General features: G+C 40.9%; 1 protein-coding gene across 4 annotated transcripts in view; it reads left to right on the top strand.

Annotated features, from left to right (window-relative positions):
- The window catches only part of TIA1 (TIA1 cytotoxic granule associated RNA binding protein), a 62,236-nt gene that overhangs the window by 29,134 nt on the left and 11,211 nt on the right, over window positions 1-21,891 (top strand). Inside the window, exons 2-9 of one of the 4 annotated variants that reach the window (XR_012242994.1) lie at window positions 4,302-4,398; window positions 7,934-8,032; window positions 12,399-12,453; window positions 12,799-12,831; window positions 16,298-16,385; window positions 16,560-16,619; window positions 17,267-17,342; window positions 20,214-20,322. Coding sequence is in view for 3 of the 4 variants with exons in the window: in XM_073621995.1 (XP_073478096.1) it covers window positions 4,302-4,398; window positions 7,934-8,032; window positions 12,399-12,453; window positions 12,799-12,831; window positions 16,298-16,385; window positions 17,267-17,342; window positions 20,214-20,322 (557 nt within the window). In the remaining variant the exon portion in view is untranslated. Of the gene's footprint in view, window positions 1-4,301; window positions 4,399-7,933; window positions 8,033-12,398; window positions 12,454-12,798; window positions 12,832-16,297; window positions 16,386-16,559; window positions 16,620-17,266; window positions 17,343-20,213; window positions 20,323-21,891 lie in introns of those variants that run through there. The other 3 variants (XM_073621995.1, XM_073621996.1, XM_073621997.1) reach the window with 3 other exon arrangements.

The following is a 21,891-nucleotide window of genomic DNA, read 5'->3' as shown; positions in this document are numbered from 1 at the left end:
TTCGCTGATCCCAATCACCACTGACAACACCAAAAACATCATCAGAAGCCTCAGAGACAGCACATCACCAAACTACATAATTCCCACAAAACTCCTGAAAGAATGTTCCGACATCTTGGCTCCTACTATAACACACCTCATAAACCAGTCATTCAAAGAAAGGACTGTCCCAACTGTCCTCAAACATGGCATCGTCAAACCCCTCTTAAAGAAACCCAACCTCGACCCTAACCATCGCAGACCGATAACAAGCCTCAACACCATCTCCAAGATTATGGAGAAAGCAGTAGTACAACAGCTACAACACCACCTGGACACACACAATCTCCTGGATCCTCTGCAATCAGGCTTCCGCCCAGGCCATGGAACAGAAACGGCACTCCTCAAAATATGGGACGACGCCCTCGAAGCAGCTGATGATGGAGAATCATGTCTCCTGGTACTGTTGGACCTCAGTGCAGCGTTCGATACAGTGTACCACAATACTCTACTCATCCGCCTCAGAGAAGTAGCAGGAGTCACAGGTTCAGATCTACAATGGTTTGCATCCTTCTTAGGGAATCACTCTCAGACAGTGAAACTAGGAGAATTCTACTCTGAAACCCGCGCAATCTCTTGTGGAGTCCCTCAAGGTTCACCCTTGTCACCAGCGCTCTTCAACATCTACATCCGCCCACTCCTCAAAATCATCAGAAAATCGGACCTCTGCTTCCACTCATACGCTGATGATACCCAACTCTACCTCCGCATCACCGGAGAAAAAGACCACCTTCAGCAACTAGAAAAATGCCTCACTCTGATAGACGACTGGATGACTACTAGCTCTCTCAAACTCAACGGATCAAAAACAGAGCTTCTTCTCCTACACGGTAACCAAAATTCCAAAACTAAGACCCGATGGACACCGCCCACCATCTTTGGACAGACCATCTCGCCAAGCACCAAAGCCAAGAGTCTCGGAGTCATTTTTGACTCAGAAATGTCAATGGATGCACAAATAGGATCAGTAGTCAGCGGATCTCACCATCTCCTCCGCCTGCTACGTAGACTCATCCCATTCGTGCCAGAAGAGGACAAAGCAGCAGTAGTTGGAACAATCATCAATTCAAGACTCGACTACGCAAACTCCCTCTACATAGGACTACCCCAATATCAGCTTGCGCACTTACAACTCATCCAAAACACGGCGGCAAGACTGTTAACAGGAAAAAAACCCTGGGATCCATCTCCCCTTCCCTGAGGAGCCTACATTGGCTAACCGTAAAGAATCGGATCACTTTCAAGACCCTCTGCCTCACCCACAAATGTATACACGGAAACGCTCCTCAACCTATGCAAGAAAATAAAACGCTACACACCCAATCGCAGTCTTTGATCTTCTAACCAGAACCTCCTCCTTATTCCAAAAACCCGCTACAAAACAAAGGGAGAACGAAGATTCGCAGTCCAAGGACCACGGCTATGGAACGCCCTACCTACTCTCATTCGCATGGAAGAAAACCATAAGGCCTTCAGAAAGAAACTCAAGACCTACCTCTTCTAAGAAGCTTGACAACACAGGACGGATCCAGCGCCTTGAGACGATTCGGTTCGCAACTGCAGCGCTATACAAATCATTCATTCATATTCATCATTGTCATGATGGAATGTCCAAGTACATCCCATGCGCAGCTTCCTGGCTGATGAATGCATTCATCTTGCCAACAGTTAAAAATGGAAAAAAAAAAAAAATTTATATATATATATATATATATATATATATATATATATATATATATATATATATATATATATATATATATATATATATATATAATATATATATATATATATATATAAAATATAATTTTTTTTTTTTTTTCAAATTTATTTTAATAAAATGCTTTTTGAGTAAAAATCTAAAGATAGTTTTCTATTTAAGATACATTATTTACTTTATTCAGCATGGAATAGAGCTTCGTTATGTAGCATGAGGCTGTATATTTTGCAATTTTACATTTTTAGTAAACTCATGAATGCAAGCTGAGATAACATGCACTGCATTGATGCATTCACACAATTTTGCAGTAATAATGAGATAAAACAAAGTTCAGGAATATTCCTTTATCCCATTGTTTTGCAAATCTATGTACACTACAAACTATGATTAAATCGGTTCTAATATTGCTGTTTTACTAACCTGGCAGATTATTATTCTAAATAGGAAACCTTCATTTTGTTTGCAAAATACTAAAGATTCTAACTACCAGCAAGAATAAGTCCTTATGTGTAAAGAGCACCTGTCATTTCAGATCCATCATGGCAGCGCCTGTTAGCGGGCATTCACTCACCTGCTGCCGACACGTCCCTCACCTTGTTGTGTCATTGCTGCATCACCAGCCGTCCCATTAAAGTGAATGGGACTGTCGGTGAGTCAACAGCGGGTCAGAGGAGGAGCCGCTGCAGGGCAGAGATAAGATGACAGTTGCGCTTAAAAAATTATGATTTATTTATTTTTTATGATTCAAGCCTTTTTACTAGCGATTTATATCGTGATTTAAATCAAATCCACCCTCCCACTGCAGCGATTTCAGACATCGCATGTGATGTGTACTGGTGTGCACATCACATGCAATATCTGTGCGATGCGGATTCAGCCTTACAGATTGTATGTATGGCTGAATTTACATCGCATTCGGACGAAAAACGTACAGGACACTTTTTTGGTCCACGCCTGAATCTGATTGCATGGGTGTTCACACCAATGTGATCTGATTCCTGTCCGAATTCACAGTTGGCACTGCGATATGCGAACCGATCTGGGGGTGTCATTAACTTTCTATTGACGCCTGCAGCAGTTCGCATAGGGCAGCGATGTGGGTACCCGTACTGTATTCGCACGGGTTCTGGCATCGCAGCAGTGTGAACTCTGCCTGTAGCATATATTTTTTTGGCTACCAGTATTTTAAATGTAGTACTATTTGTAGAGATGCACAGAAATTTCAGCCCCCAAAACATTTCAGCCGAAAATTGTGTTATCGGCATTGGGCCAATAAGAGAAACCGGTGCCGATAATGGCACCGAAAACGCACTGCGAATTTGCAGCGATTTTACCACAAGTTTGGCCTGTGTGTTTGTTTTTTTGTTTTTTTTTTTTTTTAAAACCATGATTTCAGTTCACACTGCAGTGATGCGGGAACCCTGTGAATTATTTAGTACGGGTTCCTGCATCGTATGTCTCCTGCCGGTGGTTCACATTGCCCTATGCGAACCGCTGGGAGTGTCAATGCAAAGTTAATGACACCCTCAGATCGTATCGCAGTGCGAACTGTCAAACGGACAGGAATCGGATCGCATGGGGATGAACACTCCGTGCGATCCGATTTTGGTGCAGACCAAAAAAAGTCCTGCATGTGTTTGGTCCGAATGCAATGCAAGTTTAGTCATACAATCTGGCTAGATTTGCACAGTGGGAACTGGCCCTTAGTGCTTATGGTGTGTGTTTCATACATCATGTGACTCAAAAACCTCATCAAAAACGTAACATGGGTGCGTCAATGATGTGTTCTTGCTGCGTTTTCAATGCATTTGAAATGGGAGATACTTTTTTTTTTTTTTAACTAACCAAAAATGCACAAAGCTGGATTTTTAACACCACAATAGAAACCCAACAGAGCAGTGTGCAGACATAGATAACATTTAAAGAGATATGTTTTTCTTGAGCTTTGCTTGCGCTAAAAGGGCCAATAATGGCCGACCATAAATTCTTATTCATTCACTTGGGTTCATACTCTTGCGATGCGGGAACCCACACTAGAATCACGCTGGTTCCCGCATCGCATCTCCCATGCAGGCAATTCACACTGCCCTCTGCTAACTGCTGCGGGTGTCAATACGAAGTTAATGACGCCCCCAGAATGGTTCACATATCACAGTGCGAACTGTGTAGTCGGACAGGATACGGATCCCATGCGATCCGATTCCAGTGCGGGAAGAAAAAAATCTCTGCGGCTGCTTTTTTTTTTTTTTTGCGAATCCAATGTGAGTTCAGTCATAAAAACTGTATGGCTGAACTCGCAATGTCTGTGTTTGCATGTTTGCATATGTGTGAACCCAGGCTTAAATTGATGATATTAATTAAAAAGTCAACTATAATACTATAATATAAATATTTTTTTTTAAATGTCCTTTTCAGTTTTCGGCCAAGTGCATCCTGCATTCTGGGTTTTGGCACCAAAATTCCTATTCGGTGCACCTGTATTTGTCAATGTCTACTTTTGTGTACCCGTGTTGACTTGTTCTTTATGCTTTTTGTATTGTAGGTATGTGGGTAACCTGTCTCGAGATGTCACAGAAGCACTGATCCTTCAGGTGTTCAGCCAGATCGGTCCTTGCAAAAGCTGCAAGATGATTATGGATGTAAGTTTTTTTAGTTTATCGCAGGCCTGGGTATTTCTTCACAAACTCTGAGGCAGTTTCTAAAGGATAGGAAGCAACAACAATGTGACTCATGTGCTTCTCCTCTCCTAATACCCTCAGTTTCCATGTATAACGTTCTTGTCATCCCCTTTGAAGCTGTAATCGGCATCTCTGGTGGCATGCTTGATTACTGCTTTTTCCTTCAGCATGGCTCCTATGCACAGATGTAATTCCCAAGAAGGCGACCAATGCACAGTGCAAAAGCAAAACCTGGCTTCTGTGCTTTGTCATGTGACCTATGGTCAGCAATCTGTCACATGACACCATGCAGAGATAGCCAAATCCCATTTTCAAGCAATGTGCACCAGTCACTCGTCTGGCATGTGTGCCTGCACGAGAATGATTACTGGTTTATCTGGCTGCTGTAGCACGTAGTATAGTCATAAGTAAACCCTGTATGGAGGAAGACTGCGTAGCTGACCTGGAGCCCAAAAGTAGTGACATTAATAAGCAGGACAAAGGGGACTTTTCTGAATTCATAATTGATAGGACAAGTGGGATTTTTCCAGCCCTGCCTTGGTTTAAAAGGTATGCTTTGCAGTGGCGAGATGTCATTAGATTTATATTGTTTCAGTAATACCATGCAACCATTTTAAACTTGGATTCATCTAATGAATCAGGGAAAATGCCATAAACTATACCCCCCCCCCCCCCCCTTTTTTTTTCACACATACAGTGATTGCATGTCCAAAAAAAAAAAAAGTGCTATACAGTCGGTGAAATACAAGTAAAATATAACCAAAGACACCTGGGACTGTACAGCATGTTCCACGTCCCAGGAGAGATCAAAGATGTACACCCACCCCATCTGTAATACATCAATATAACCTAAAAATAAGCTCCACACGTTTCACCTTACAATGTAAATATGTGATACTTCACACATACGCAGATAAAGAGCCAGGGCAAGTGACAAACAATTCACTTCAGTTCAGCACAGAGGACTGAAATCACAACTTAAGCAGCAGCCGATCGGAAACAGTGGGGGTTCAATCCATCCTTCCCATACGCTATTGAATTTTCAAAGTGCCCCTCTGCTGGCCTAGGTTGTCTTATAGAAAGAAAGTGCCATATTCACTAAAGCATTCCAGGCCACCACGGATTCTTTCAACAAAGGATAATATGTTTAATGACATAATACAACAATAACATAACAAGTGCGTATAGCTCTAGTGGGAGCCAGCCCATCTACTAAGCTTAAAAGATATGTTCTAACAAAAGTTCTGAGGGGAATGGTGGTGACTGAATACACTGAAGGACATTCGTCCAATATACTTGTATGTGCGGGCATTCCCAAAAGATATGCATATAGTTTGCTTCAGGAAAGGAGCAATGCCAGCAGGAAAAGGGGCTATTCCTGAACATTTTGGCCAGTTTAGCTGGAGTTAGGTACACTGTGTAAAATTGTATAATATATTAAGCAAACTCTCTCGGAGGCCAATCTGCTAAAGGGGGCTTTCCACACATCCTCCGAATCTCCATCATCCATATCAGTACCGTACTGTGGCTGTCCAAATTGTTCTGCAGGTTTGCAGCATTTTGGTTGTTTCTGAGAAGAGGTATTTATAAATGGTAGTCAGGGGTTTAGAAAGATCATCTTCCCTTAACAAGGATTCCAAGTCAGATGGGCAGGAGGAGACCTGGACAGGGCCAATTTGAGAGTGGTAGGCACACCATAGTTGTAAAAGGAATTAGACATTTGATTGGGAGTATGAGGCTGTAATATCATCAACAGACTGTAGCATGTCATTATGAGTAATATCACCTAGCTTCCTGATCCCATATTTAGTCCACACTACGGGATCCTCGTAGACCTAAAAATGGGAGAGGTTTGAATTGTTCGATAAAGGGTTATATGGTGACATAGGAAACCGCCCTCCTAACTCTGACCCATGGGTCACCCGCCAGGCCCCTAGGACCGATCTCATGGAACTAGTTTGGGTGTGAGGGGATTGGGGACCTCTGTGTACTAAATAGGTCAACACTTCATAACCCGCTACTGCTGCTTCTAGGACTACAGTAGCATCGTCTAAAAGCCAGCCCCCCCCCTCCCTCCAGGGTTGTTGTAGGACGTTAAGGTGGATCCTACAATTAGAGCCCTGCCAAAGAAACTCCGTAGGCAATCTATGAAAGGACTTGAAAACAGTTTTGGGAATCCACACGGGAGTTTCGGGTAATATATAGACATAGTAGTAAAAACTTAATTTCAACTACATTTATTTTCCTGATCAAAGAGAGGGGTATATTTCTCCAGGCATTTAAGCTTAAAAAGGTCAATAAGGGGGTCTCCTTAAGGTGAATGAAAATCAGACAACACTATAGAAATCTCAGGGTCCTGCAGGAACAGCAACACATCATCCGCATAAAGGGCAGTTCGTTCTTCAAGGCTACCCACCCAGATACCACTGAGGTACGTAATGCAAGAGCAATGGGCTCCACCATGAGGGCAAACAACCCAGGGGGCAATGAGCAACCCTGCCTGATGCCCCAGCTCACTGGAAAGAACTCAATTTACTGCCTGTTTTAATAACAGCCACCTCCTTGACGCTCATACATTTTAAATGAATCCTTTTGAGCCACCTCAAATCCCATGGGCACCTGTCCCCACCCATTAACACCCAGTCCACTGAATCAAATGCTTTTTCAAGGTCCAAAAAGACCAGTACATGATTGTTAGGGTGGTCTAAGTGCAATTCAGTATGAGTGAAAACACTTCGCAAATTGAGGTTGGTGCCTTTTATTGGGCAGCATCTCCAATTTTCTAAACAAGTTACAGCATGATAAAATGGTTTTGGGCCTATGGACTGCTCCTCTATTTAGGCCTACCAGAACAAGAGTGGATTATCATGGTTAGAAAGGCCATTCATACCTTGTTTGTAAAACTTTCCAATGTTTGCAAAGTGGAGATGGATAGTAGTAGAATTATTAATTCCTTAGGTAATAGGTTTCTTTTCATTGGTCTATTAAGGTGTTTGATGTTGTTTTGTGTTAGACCCCTTTCACACTGGGGCGCTAAAAATAGCGCCTGCAAAGCACCCTGAAAGAGCTGCTGCTGTGTCTCCAATGTGAAAGCTCCGAGGGCTTTCACACTGGAGCGGTGCACTGGCAGGATGGTAAAAAAAAGTCCTGCTAGTAGCATCTTTGGGGCGCTGAAGGAGGAATCAATGGGGCAGCGCGGCTATACCGCCGGCAAAGCGCTGCTACAGCAGCATTTTGCGGTGGTTTTAACCTTTCTCAGCCGCTAGCAGGGGGGTAAAACCGCCCCCGCTAGTGGCCAAATACCACCGCTAAAACGACGGTAAAGCGGCACTAAAAATAGCGCCGTTTTACCGCTGACGCCTCCCCCGCCCCAGTGTGAAAGGGGCCTAACAGTTTCTGCCTTTTTTTTTTTTTTTTTTTTTTTAATTATTTTCTTCAACGTGTACCTGCTTCTTCTCTTTTTTTTTTTTTTTTTTTTTTTTTTTTTTTTGAGCAGACCGCTGGAAATGATCCCTACTGCTTTGTGGAGTTTTATGAACACCGCCATGCCGCTGCCTCCTTAGCTGCTATGAATGGGCGAAAGATAATGGGCAAGGTATGTCTTTTCAAATTAAGAGTGGCATTTCATTCTCATTGAGGGTTGCACTACAAGTGCACTTGGAAGTGCAGTCGCTGAGGGGGACATGCAAGGAAAATAAAAAAACAGTATTTTTGCTTGCACGTGATTGGATGACAAAATCAGCAGAGCTTCCCCTCATTTCAGCTCTCCCCCCTCAGATCTACAGCTATTGCACTTCCAAGTGCACTTGTAGTGCAGAGTGGATGTGCCTTTAGTAAATCAACCCCAGTGTGTCGCAAAAAAAAAAAAATCACTGTATTGGATCAATTTCGTCAGAAAGGTGGCTAAAATGAAGCTTCGTTTACTTAGAGAAAAACAAAGTGCTCTCCAATTTTAGTGATTTTAGCATGTTTAACCACTAAGCTATCGCCCACCATCATATGACGGCGGGACGAGGTAGCTCTTGTTCTGGGCGGACATATGACGTGATCGCCCTCCCGAGCCACTAGGGGGTGCGAACGCGTTCCCACTGCGTCGCTCGGGACCCGGTGCGTGTGCCCGGCGGCCGCGATTGCCGGGTAACAGAGCAGGACCGTGGATCTGTGTATGTAAATACAGATCAACGTCCTGTCAGAGAGGAGAGGAGACCGATGGTGTGTCCCTTGTACATAGGGACACTGATCGGTCACCTCCCCCAGTCAGTCTCTCCCCCCCCCCCCCCCCCCCCAGTTAGAATCACCTCCCTAGGACACACATTAACCCCTCGATCGCCTCCTAGTGTTAACCCCTTCCCTGCCAGTCACATTTACACAGTAATCAATGCATTTTTATAGCACGGATTGCTGTATAAATTTGAATGGTCCCAAAAAAATGTGTCAAAAGTGTCCGATATGTCCGCCGCAATATCGTAGTCACAATAAAAATCGCAGATTGCGGCCATTACTAGTAAAAAATAAATAAATAAAAATGCTATAAATCTATCCCCTATTTTGTAGACGCTATAACTTTTGCGCAAACCAATCAATATACGCTTATCGCGATTTTTTTTTTTTTTTTTACCAAAAATATGTAGAAGAATACATATCTGCCTAAACTGAGGAAAAAATTTGTTTAAAAAAAAATTGGATATTTATTATAGCAAAAAGTAAAAAAATATTGTGTTTTTTTCAAAATTGTCCTGCTTCTTTTGTTTATAGCGCAATAAATAAAAACCACAGATGTGATCAAATACCACCAAAAGAAAGCTCTATTTGTGGGGAAAAAATTATACAAATGTCATTAGGGTGCAGTGTAACGTGACCGCGCAATTGTCATTCAAAGTGCTACAGCGCTGAAAACTGAAAAATGGCTTGGGCAGGAAGGGGGTGAAAGTGCCTGGTATTGAGGTGGTTAAAGTATCTAAACTAAAAGCTTTTTTAATGGCTAGTGAAGAGGAATTATGACACCTGTCAGGTTTTTGTTGCTGTCTGTGTCCCCCAATAGGGAGATTCACGCTCTCTGTTTGTCCTTCTTCTTTTTTTTTTAACCATTATCACTGACAGCAAAAGTAAAAGAAAATCCCACATTTTGGGTTGTCACCAGAACCGGAATGGAGGGAAAATCTTCCAGTGGAAACACTAGTTCTGGTGAAAACCTGGGATTTCTCTCACTTCAAACAGTTTTTCCTCACTTCCTGTTTTGGCTATGACCCACATAGTGAAGGAAATTCTCCCTAATCTGACACCGATGGCAAAAAACCATCAGGAGTTATAACCTTCTCTCACTGTATCAAAAAAGGAAAAGTTTTGCTTTTAGTTCTACTTTAACCACTTCAGCCCCAGAAGGTTTTACCCCCTTTTTGACCAGAGCACTTTTTACAATTTGGCACTGCGCTGCTTTAACTGGTAATTGCGCGGTCATCCAATGCTGCACCCCATCTAAATTTGTGTCCTTTTTTTCCACAAATAGAGCTTTCTTTTGGTGTTATTTGAGCACCTCTGTGGTTTTTATTTTTTGCGCTATAAACAAAAAAGAGCGGCAATTTTGTAAAAATATTTTTTACTTTTTGCTATGATAAATATCAGAAAAAATGTTTATAAATATGCACTGATTATTGTGTAAATGTCACTGGCAGGGAAGGGGTTTAACACTAGGGGACGATCAAGGGGTTGTTGCTACTTACTAGGAACAAGCGATATGTCTTCTCATCCCTGTGCAGGCTCTCATGCACGTGATCGGCGGCCACACGCATTGGGTTCCCCACCGTGCAGCAGGCGCGCCTCCGGCGACTCTTAAAGGGAACCCCGTAGAAAGACGTGAGCCAGTCGGGAACCGGTTTTAAAGGGTTTGTAAACCCTCACCTTTTTTTTTTTTTTTTTTTTTTTAAATAACACATATGCCATACTTGCCTCCTCTGTGCAGTTTGTTTTGCACAGTGTGGCCCGAAACATAATCTTCTGGGGTCCCCCGGAGGCTCTCGCGGCTCCTCCTCTCATCGATAAACCCCCTGGGAGAAGTGCTCTCCTGGGGGGTTACCTTGTGGGCACGCTCCTGAGTCTAGCATTTGCGTCTATAGACACAGAATGCCAGACTCGGCTGCACCCACGTTATTGGATTTGATTGACAGCAGCGGGAGCCAATGGCTGCACATAGGATGCATTAAGGTGAAAAAACACGAGGGTTTACAACCACTTTAATAGCAATTTCACACGTGTTCCTATTCGGTAGGAGAAGTGACTGGTATTTGCACCAACAGAAGTGCTATGCTATGGTCTGCTTGCTATAATCGCATGAACAAATCTCTGTTTTATATTAGAAAAATAGTAGCAAAAAAACAGTAATCAAATTGCATGAGGACATTTTAATTTCTGGTCCGTATTTAAAAATTCAAAAAGTGGCTTGATATTTAGGAAAAATGTTTTCTGTAGATTGTCCTCACTGCTCCCTATCCCCTAACAATTCATCATAAAAAAAAAAAAAAAAAAAAAAAAACAAAAAAAAAAAATCCCAGACCACGATGCACTATTTTCTCAACTAAAGCCTTGCAATGTCCTTTTCGAATATCAGAAACTGACAGGTTGCATGTGCACAGGGTGGCGGCATATCCTAAAATACACTAAGCACTCTAAAGAATGCTGCAAGATTCTGACTATCCTGAACAAGTTAGAATACCAGCTTGAGTGTTTGTTTTTTTTTTGTTTTTAATGTATACTTTGTAGGTGGGGCACTGAGTGGGCATCTTTGTCATTTTATTTCCACTTTAAATGACTGAGTGGTTTGTGTAGCAGTTCTTAAAATATGGTAATATAAATATATATAGCAAGTTTTCCTGTAAGACAAACTTGTAATGGTATTTCAAGTAGGTCTGCACTTGTATACTAAACACACGCAGTTCAATTTACATTGCCCCTTCTATTTCTGTATAAGGCTGATGGAACTGTAATTATTTTTATTTAAAAAAAACTAAGTACTTTTTTCCTAATCGCTATATCCAGCTGTCACATGACCCAGATTTTTCCCAGCCAGATTAAAAAAAATCTCAAACTGGTTTAAAATGTATACAAATATATATTTGAAATGTAACCTTCATTTTGTGGAAATACCATGATGTGGGCAGATTTCTGCCACTCAGACTGTCACGCTGCTCCAACATGTGTCTTAGAATAGGAGGGGGGTGAAGCCTCCATTAATCTACATGTACTATCCCACCCCCTATTGTGTTTAGCTGCTTAGTGGGCATGGAGGAGGAGGCAGTTTGCTGTCATTTATCACTGAGTGTATGCCCACTTGTGTGACTCTATAGTCACATGGGCTGCTCAGATGTGATGGGAAGGAAAAACTCAGCATAGAAAATCACTGTAGACTGAGCATGTGCAGAGTTGCCACCACAGCTGCAAAATCCCTAACTGAATTAGGGACTTGGACAGAAGGCAGCGGGATCAACCAGGTTTTTTTGCAGAATACAGAAAACAAATCTTTTTATCGTGTGTGTTTTTTTTTTTTTTTTTTTTTTTTATGATGTGGGTTTACGAATTTAAATTATAGGCATGTGTAGGCAGCAGTACATAGTAGTATCCGATTTGTTCAAGGAGCCCCTAAACTCAAGGCATCAACTTCATCATGTTAGTCAGCTTTTTGGGCTGCATTAGATCTAACCCTGCTATTGGCCAGTGAGGATGCCCTTAAAAATTCCATTGTTGGGTCCAGTAGTAAGGTGCTGGAGGAGTGGACCCAAACTGCTGAAGTTGGTATTAGCATTATAGAGCACAAACAGCAGGTCAAGGACACTTTAATGCAAGCCGCTCAATTTTTTTGAATAGCTTTTATCAGCTAAAAAGCTGTTCTCAGAGTTGCAAGATTTGTAGAACTCATTTCAAGGTTTGTGTACCAATGGTGTGTGTTTTATTTTTTTTTGGATTTACAGGAAGTTAAGGTTAACTGGGCCACCACTCCTAGCAGCCAAAAGAAAGATGCGAACAGTAAGTTTACCACACATTGTACTAGTTGATCATTAACTTGTAATGGATAAATGCATATTACAATAAAACCACTATACATATTTTGACAGTTTTTAGATTTGGTGTTTCTCATCCTGTGATTATCATACATACCTCAAGCAGTATCAATCTGCCTTTTAACTACTTCCTTTCCGCGTTGGTCAATCTAAGTATATATTAAACAATACCCTTGTTTCTTTAGATTGTGGGGTGAGATGTTAATACTTGATAAAGAAAAGTAAGATGGTTGAGAAACACTGCGTTAGATAACTTGTATTATTGTGTTTATGCTAATATTTTAAGAACAAATCTAATCTTTGTCATCAGGTAGTTCCGTTGTCAACACACTGCGTTCTCAAGGTAATTGTGTCTTTTTATGGATAAAAATTAAATCTCTCACGGGTGACCAGCGACAGTCAGGCTGTTCCTATCCACTCCTTTCTTCTGCCATTACCCTCTCAAGCTGCCCTTTTCTGTTACTTTGGCAGTCTTAAGATTATTGAGTTTAACCAGTGAACCTAGCCATTCCTTAAACCATAGCTAACCTTCTGTATCCCATATTAACATTGGTGTCGCTGGATATACCACTTCTATGGAGATGGTTCTGCTACAAAACGCAGTGGTGGAGCTACAGTTAGATGTTTAGATATCACAAGACAGTAGCAAAGCAAAGAAAGCCTTGTTGATTTATAGGTTTATAATTACTCCTAACATTCTACATGGAGCTAAAACCTATATTTTTTTTATTTATTTTTTCTTCACTAAATGCCTTCTTCAAGGAGACTGCTCATGATTCTTAACTACCTCAATACCAGACACATTCACCCCCTTCCTCCCAAGGCCGATATTTACCTTTCACGCTGTCACACTTTGAATGACAGTCTTGCAGCGCTGTACCAAAATGAAATTTTTATCAGTTTTTTTGAGACAGAGCTTTCTTTTGGTGGCATTTAATTACCACTCGATTTATTTTTTTTTTTTTAGCTAAACAAACAGAAATTTTGAACATTTATTTTTTTTATTGAAAATCGATCAGTCCTAATGTATTGACAGCCCCTAAAATGCCAGGACGGTACAAATAAGCCCAAAATTACCTATTTCTGGAAAGTAGACAGTCCAAGGTATTTAGTAAGAGACATTCTGAGTTTTTTTGAAGTTGTAATTTATTTTTCATTTTTTTAAAGCATTTATGACCAGAACAGTACAGTGTTACCATAGCGACGTTGTACTACTCTGGGGAGGTGATCAGGATTTTTTCATTTTTTTTACACACTATGATTGCTGATAACAATGATGATCACTGTTATAAGCAACCATTTTTATAAATGGCATTCATTCATCCAGTGTATACTATTGTGAAGCTGTGATTGGCCACAGCTATCCCATGGTACAGATGCACTGTGATTGACCCTGTGTGTACCATGTGATCACTGTGACCAATCGGAGATGGACACAATAGTACACACTGGTTATGAATGAAAGCCATTCATTTATGTACAACAGTCATGTTATCAGCTGTGATTGGTCACAGTGATTACATGGTACTGGCAGCAGCCCGGTACAATGATTTGTCATCCGCTGTATCCAGTGGACATAGTAGGTGACAGGTCATGCCACAGTGCAGCCCCTTGGGCGTCCGCAAGGTGCGATCCTGGGAGGATGTCATATGATGTCCACCCTGGATGGGAGCGCTACTGCTCGACCATCATTCTACTACAGGCCAGACGGGAACTGGTTAAACATTAATGTTTGTTGACTTCAAGAAGAAAACATTTTTATGCATTAATGTACACGTCTCTTGGGTACATTTCCACGAGAATGCACTTTTATGGAGGGCCTTTCGCTTTCTGGCATATGCTGCTTTGAAATCAACTGTAAAAAATAATACTTATTGTAGAATACACCACTGTTCAAAAAGAGTAAATGTTAGAAAATGACTCATTGTAGTATGCAGTACCATGATTCCTTGCTGATAATTGGGTTAAGTACCTCTGTTTAGTTTTGCTTATCACCACCTTGGCTCTCTAACCAGGACTGCCTGCTTCAGGAAAAATTCCAAGGTTGCTGCATGTGAACCCTCCTAGACTAAACCAGCAGTAAATCTAGTATATATGAGATAAGATACAATTACTTATTTTTAAGTGGCTGGAGTTTCACATTAAACAACTTGGGCTTCTGCAGACAGACCTGTAGGTTGGAGTATAAATGACAGCAAAGATGGAACATAAAAGTAGAACAAAAGGCATGGTGGCTTTTTTTTTTTTTTTTTTTTTTGTATAGTTAGGGTTGTAAGCCCCATATGTCTCCCATTGAGGAGATTTTCCTTCCCTTTCTGTCCCATAGCCAAAACAGGAAATGAGTGGAACCCCTCCAAAGCGAGGGAATCCTTGGTTGTCACCAGAACTAGTGTCCCCATTCCCCCTCTATTCCTGTTCTGTTCAGATGACAACCCAAAATGTGGATTTTTTTTTTTTTTTTCACTTTAGGTGAAAGCGGTCACCAGGGGGTGAGAGGGTGAGACTTGTCAAATGATTTGACAGATCAAAATCACATTACAAGTCCCACCCTATTTCTGGCTATGGAACCATTCAAATCAGTGCGACACTGCTTTTAAAAAGGTTCCTGCACTTTTTTGGGCCATTTCATGAGCGACTTGCATTGACATTGGTGCATTAAGCCGCACAGATGTGGGCAGCCAGCACATGAAATCGCACTGACTGAAAGCTTTGAAAATTGGTTTCAAAGCCACATTTGGTGTGAGCTGGAGCTAAATCTCCCTAGCAGGGACAGTAGGAGAAATAACCTAAAAGGGTTGTAATCCCTCTCCACTTTATCCAACTAAAAAAAATGTTGCCTTCTAGTTATACTTTAAATGAAAGAGAAAACTGGGGAATATGTGATTCTCTGTGCAAGTCCTTTTAACTGTGGCTTAGAGTAGGAGAATCGATGTGTTTTGTCCTCCATTTTGCTGAAGATTTGGTCAAAACATATCACTTTGTTAAAGGGTTGTTTTGCTGCAACTAATCATGTACTGTATGCATAGTGGTGTATGTTAGGAAAAGATAAGTCTCATCTTATGTGAAACTTGGTGTATTCCAGAAAGGGAAGGCCCTCTAAATATCATAATTTTCTGTTATATTCAAATTGAACATCATGTCTTAATCCATATCAGTGATGAAAAAGAAAAAGGGGCAATATTTTTCATGGTGACTGATCACATTCTAACTCTTTGCCATAGGCAATATCCATATTTTTCTGCTTGTTCTTTAAAAATTTGATACCTAGTAAACAAAGGAAAGATCCTTGCCGATCCGGGCAGATATTCTCCTTTAAGAAGGCATTTTATTGTATACATAGAGTAGAGTATATTGATCTATCATTGTCTAAAACTCCCATAAACTTTATTTTTTTTTTCTTTGTGGCAATATCTGCCATATAATGAGCATGGCTGTGCCTATATTCTTTCTCCAGAAAACAAATACCAATTGTGCGTGTGTCTACAAAAAAAGTAGATATATATTTTCACTTTATTGGGGCATATTTTATGTACATCGTTTTATTAAAAAATATATAGTTTTAAATAAATTCAGTAGTTGAATAGAGTAACCAATGATACTATAATATACATGGGCAATACATAGCATTGAGCAATGGGTCTAATCTGGGGGGGGCTTTAATTTTAACATCTTGTATCTAATTGCTGCTTTTTCTTTTTCTAATAATGGAGCAATATATTGAGTTGAGTAATCTGTAATATGTGACATTTAAAAATATGAAAATGTTGTTTTCCCCTTTCACCCTGTTCCCATCTCCTTCTCCCAACAAGATCATTTCCATGTTTTTGTTGGTGATTTGAGCCCCGAGATAACAACTGATGACATTAAAGCTGCCTTTGGACCTTTTGGAAGAATATCGTAAGTAGAAAGAAAAGACGGAGCCAATCTTTTCCTGTGTAACTTCAATGTCCTTTTAGATTCTTGCTGCGTTCTCCAATCCTCATTCAAAATAATTTCACTATTGAATTTTTCTTTTTTCTTTTTTTATTACTGTTAACTGGTTTTTAATATTTAATTTCTCAAAATTTACAGCTGGCCACAGACCAAAAAGGGGGTTAACGCATTGACCTGAGAATTCAGTTAACAGGCCACGTATGCCCTTTTTTTTAATTCCTATTTTTTTTAAATATATATATCATTTTTCCTATTTTCCGTTTTTATTATTTTTATTTCCATTTAAGTAATTGAAATTGTGTTTGCAATGACCAGGAACAAATTGCATGGTTTAACTTTTTCACAGCTGGCGTGGTCTGCACCATTGTTGCAGGTCTCTTCTGCACTGAAAGAGTTCAAAATAAATGAATGGATAAAACACACAAGAGAGCCACTAATTTTAAAGGTGTACAACTATTCCAAGGTTAAATGACTCAATTTTCAGTCGCTTGCTTTAGCCCATGCTTGATGTGGAAGTAGCCATGTTGTGAGTGGGATCAGCTGTAGTTTGTGTTAATGTGTTTTAAGTTGTTATAATCAATTAATTTGCATGTACACCTTATTAATTGCCATTCCCCTCCACCCCTTTTTAAAATAGAAGTTTTTTCTTAGCTCTTTATGACCGATGTAAAGGGACTGCTTTAAACTTTTTGATTTGCTGATGCTTTCTACTTTGGCCTTTTTAAAAGGGACAAAGGAGTGATATGGGGTCACAGTGTGGTCTGTTGTGATTTGCTTCCCTTATTTGTATTTGCTTTTAGGAATGCGATTCCATAGGTAAATGGGTCTTTTTTTTTTGATTGCAGAGATGCACGAGTGGTAAAGGACATGACAACTGGAAAATCAAAAGGCTATGGTTTTGTGTCGTTTTTCAACAAATGGGTATGTTTAGTTCCTGCTTGTACTGAAGTTTGCAACCTTACATGTTACCTGATATCCGTTTCACCTTGTGCACGTGTTTTGTCAGTTGCTGGGGGATTTCCAACTTAAATGTGTCATTTCTCTCTGTGAAAAGCATTTTTTTTTTGTTTTTTTTGTTTTTTTTTTTTTTAATACCTAGAGTGTGAAAATACCTTTTAGGGCTCTTTCACAGTGGAGTGGCAGTGCTTCTCGCCCTCAGTAAAGTGGTCCATGATGGAGCTGGCAGACATTCAGGAAGCAGTCCTGCTGCATCCTAAATAGTCGTTTTTGGGGGTTCTTTTTGTTTTTTTGTTTTTTTTATCCCAAGAGGGATTTTGTATCAAGATATACCACACTGCAACCGAAAGCCAATTGTTTGCCTTATGGTTGCAGTACTCTCTCTTTCACCTCAGTGGGTGAGTTTGATAGGCGGTGCTGCCTGTCAACTCTGCTGGCTGAGTTAAAATTGCCACGGCATTTGTACAGCTCTTTTCATCTGTAATTTTAGAATTTAGGTGGACATCCAGGGGAAAGCTAAAACTGCAGCTCAACCACCTGTTTTTACCACCCAACCCCCCCCACAATTGCCCATGAGCCCTTACTGTGAAAGTTGCTGGTAATTTTAAAGCTATTGGAGCAGCACAGATTTTTCAAGGCCCTTTAAATCCATTGGTGCCGATTCAAAATCCTGATCTGTTTACCCCATGCAGAATCATGTTTCAGAAAGAGACATTTGGCCCATCCACTATGTGTGTTTATTTTTATTTATTTTTTTGTTTTTTGTTGAGCAAGGTCCACGTAATATAACCAGGCCTCATCCACTATAATAGCAGTATAATGTCAGTTTGATAGTATAACAAAAACACTTAATAAATACTGCCTTGTGCTTAGTTTTTGCCCACAGCATCTAGAAAAGGTGACAGTCCTCCTTCTGGCAAAATCCTGGGGAATGCCAAATAACTCTGCACTGTGCTATAGCGTTATCTTTTAGAATTTGGTAAGCTGGCCATTCCCTAGGATCTCTACAGAAGGAAGATGATCTCACCAATTGAAATACCCAGTTGAAATACAGAATCTGGGGGTAAGGTAAGTATTTTAACCACTTCCCTACCAGTCACAATATATATATATATATACCGTGTTTATCGGCGTATAACACGCGCCGACGTATAACACGCGCCCCAAGTTTAGGAGAGAATTTTAAGGAAAAAAACTTTTAGGAGGGAAGTTTAAGGAAAAAAAACGTACATTTAAATGCCCATCAATGCAGCCTCATCAGTGTTCATCTGCAGCCTTGTTAGTGTCATTGCAGCCTTTTCAGTGTCAGTGCAGCTTTGCCCCAGTGCAGCCTTGTCAGTGCAGCTTTGCCCCAGTGTCCATGCTTGATCGCCGCCGACATACACAGTACAGATCGCCGCCAACAGTAGTTTGTGTTTTAAATATGGCACCGTGGAGTTCGGAGGGACTCAGCGCCGGCCGAACTGAACGAAGACATAGTCGATAGTCGATACACATAGTCGAGTGTATTCGGCTCTTTCCGGCGCTGCTCACAGTCCCGCCCTATGATGGACATAACACAGGTCCAATGGCGGGACTGGGTGTGACTGAGCGGCGCCGGAAAGAGCTGAATACACTCGACTGTGTATCTTGGCTCTGTGATTTTGGCGGCGCTCGTTCAGCTCCGCCGAGTCCCTCCGAACTCCGCAGCGCCATATTTAAAACTACTCGCTATGTGAATGTCGGCGGCAATAGCTCACAATTAGCGGGGATCGGCCTATAACACGCACCCACGATTTTAAGGGGAAAAAAGTGCGTGTTATACGCCGATAAATACGGTATATATATGTTGCAGTAGGGAAGCAGTTATATTAGGATCATGGTTGAGGCTACAACAATGATCCCGGTGTCATTTTTTTTTTTTTATTTAAAGCTGGCGATTCTCTTTCATATAAAAATATTCCCGATCGGCTGGGCAGCTGCTGGAATACTTTTACAGGTGTCGTAAGGGGGTCCCACCCCCCTCCCTCTGCCATTACCGGGCTCTCCCGAGTGATGGGGAAGCCTTGGAGCAATGCGACAGGCGGCATCCCTGTCCGGCCTCATAGTGAGAGGATCTTAAGCTGTTCCTCCCACCGTGTGATGTAAGAACTGGCAAACGTTGACTACTTAGTCACTTCCGGTTCCGGCTCTTTGTTTACTGGCTGCATATCAGCCAGTGAAGCAGCCGAACAGACCGATCTGTGTCTGTTCGGCTGCATTGGAGCACGAAGGAAAGAGTACTCTCCATAAAGAGTACCTCTCATTGCTATTGCTGTCAAAAGGTGATATTTACAGTCCTTTTGACAGCTATAAAGGTGATCGCTTTTTTTTTTTTTTTTTTTTACACTGTAAAATTGATAAGACAAATGTTAAAGCGCCCCCTGTCACCCTGTGCTCACATGCAGTGGCAAATGCACACGGCGGTCCAGCACGTGTATGTAAACGGTGATTGCACCACATATTTTTTTCCCCCAAAATATTGTAACAACCGCCATTTTATTTTCTATGTGTGTGTATGTATATATATATATATATATATATATATATATATATATATATGTATGTATATATATATAGTTTTGGTGTTCTAAGTAATTTTCTAGTAAAGCAAAAAATAGATTTTTACATGTATGTGAGGAGTGTCAGAATTGGCCCAGTATTGAGGTGGTTAAGTTGTTTTGTGTTTGTTTTTGTTCTTTTCTCCAGAACAGGTGTAAGTGGGCATGGCACCTCTGTCCATAACTAATGTATTTTAAGAATTCTAAAGAATTTGAGCAGTACTTTAGTCTTTATTGTCTTGCCTTGTGTTTTCAGGATGCAGAAAGTGCTATTGCACAGATGGGAGGACAGTGGCTTGGTGGTCGTCAAATCAGGACAAATTGGGCCACGAGAAAACCTCCAGCCCCAAAAAGCACCTATGAATGTGAGTAGCATCTCAACAGCATATCTTTACCAGCCATCTAAAAGTACAGTTGTAACTTATTTGGGTCAGGTATCTGTTATTAAAATTGAGTTTTATATGTCTGGCACTGAGATGCAAAATAGTGTAAACAGTTTCTTTTCCCATTTTTTTAAGTGACATAGGATCAGTAGTTATTCTGATACTATTGGGTTATACTGGCCTCATAACTAGACATGGGGCAGAACTAGGTAAAGTTGTAATGATATTTTTCTTTATTCTGAGTAAGAGACACTAGTTGATTTTTATTAAACTGGAGAGTGCAAAATCTGGTGTAGCTTTGCATGGCAGCCAATCGGCGTGTAACTTCAGTTTGTTCTATTAAGCTTGGGCCACAAAACCTGGAAGCTGATTGGTTTCTGTGCAGAGCTGCACCAGATTTTACACTCTCCAGTTTAATTAAATCAATACTACAATGTCCGGGACTTCATGCTAAAGTTCAGTTCACTGACTCTGCCCCAATTCATGTTGTCCATCCATTTGTGCTTTTGATTAAGCTGGTGGCATTTGTTACACTACAAGGATCAGCTGGATAGGGGAAGATCTTTTTTTTATCTGAATATATATGGACTTAGCTTTAAAGTGTTTGTTAAGCCACTAACTGATCATTCTATCATCTCCTCTGTCACATAAAAAGCTGTGTCCTAGTGCCTGTGCTTTAGAAAACATTTTTTTTTTATATATCTGTTTTAACAGTGTCTTCCAGCAATCGCATGACTCCAGGCTCTCAGCTCCCTCGTCTGATAGCTCCAGCAGGCAGGGCCAAGATTCCCTTGCTGACGTCGGCCAAGGAAGTGAGGAGTAGAGAGCCAGGAGTCATGTGATCGCTGGAAAACACTACCTGTTAAAACAGGTAGAAATTGGCTTTTTTTTTTTTTTTTTTTTTTAAAAGCACAGGCAGTAGGACACAGGTTTTTATGTGACAGAGGGGATAATATAATGATCAGTTACTTTTGAAGTGGTGGGGAGAGGAGCAGAGCAGCATTAGTGAGAGCTGACGGGCAGGTAGGGGATGGGGGAGGAGGACAGAGGAGACACAGGGAGAGCTGCAGATAGCGTGTGATGGAGGCACGTACTCTGACCACGGTTTCTGGGCTCAGCAGCCCTGATATATCATAGTCAGTGTACAGAAGTGAGGGTAGAAACTGGCAGGATCAGCTGGGTATTTCAGGTGATACAGGGGGCACTGTGCTGTATAACCTGCTTTAAGGGAACATGATCAATTTTATTTATTTTTTGTTTTTGGATTAACAGACACTTTAAGAGAAGCTTTACATTTGGCACATTGAGCACTGTCTTACTTGTTTGTTTTTTTGTATGTATATTTTTTTTATCTATCCATCTATCCATCTTCACTGGCACCATTACACAAAATTGTAAGGCTTTAGGTTTGGGTATATCAAACTTTGTTTGCCAGCAGCCACACGTGTTACCATAGCGCAGATTCATTACAATACGTTTATTAGTTTACCACCCTGGTTCACCATGGCTGGTTTTAATGCTGTGGCTATTGAAGCCCAGGTCTAAAGAGAT

This window comes from Aquarana catesbeiana, linkage group LG03, assembly GCF_042186555.1.
Source record: "Aquarana catesbeiana isolate 2022-GZ linkage group LG03, ASM4218655v1, whole genome shotgun sequence".
In the NCBI taxonomy this organism is placed as follows: Eukaryota; Metazoa; Chordata; class Amphibia; order Anura; family Ranidae; genus Aquarana; species Aquarana catesbeiana.
This window is presented reverse-complemented; position numbering and strand designations above follow the sequence as displayed.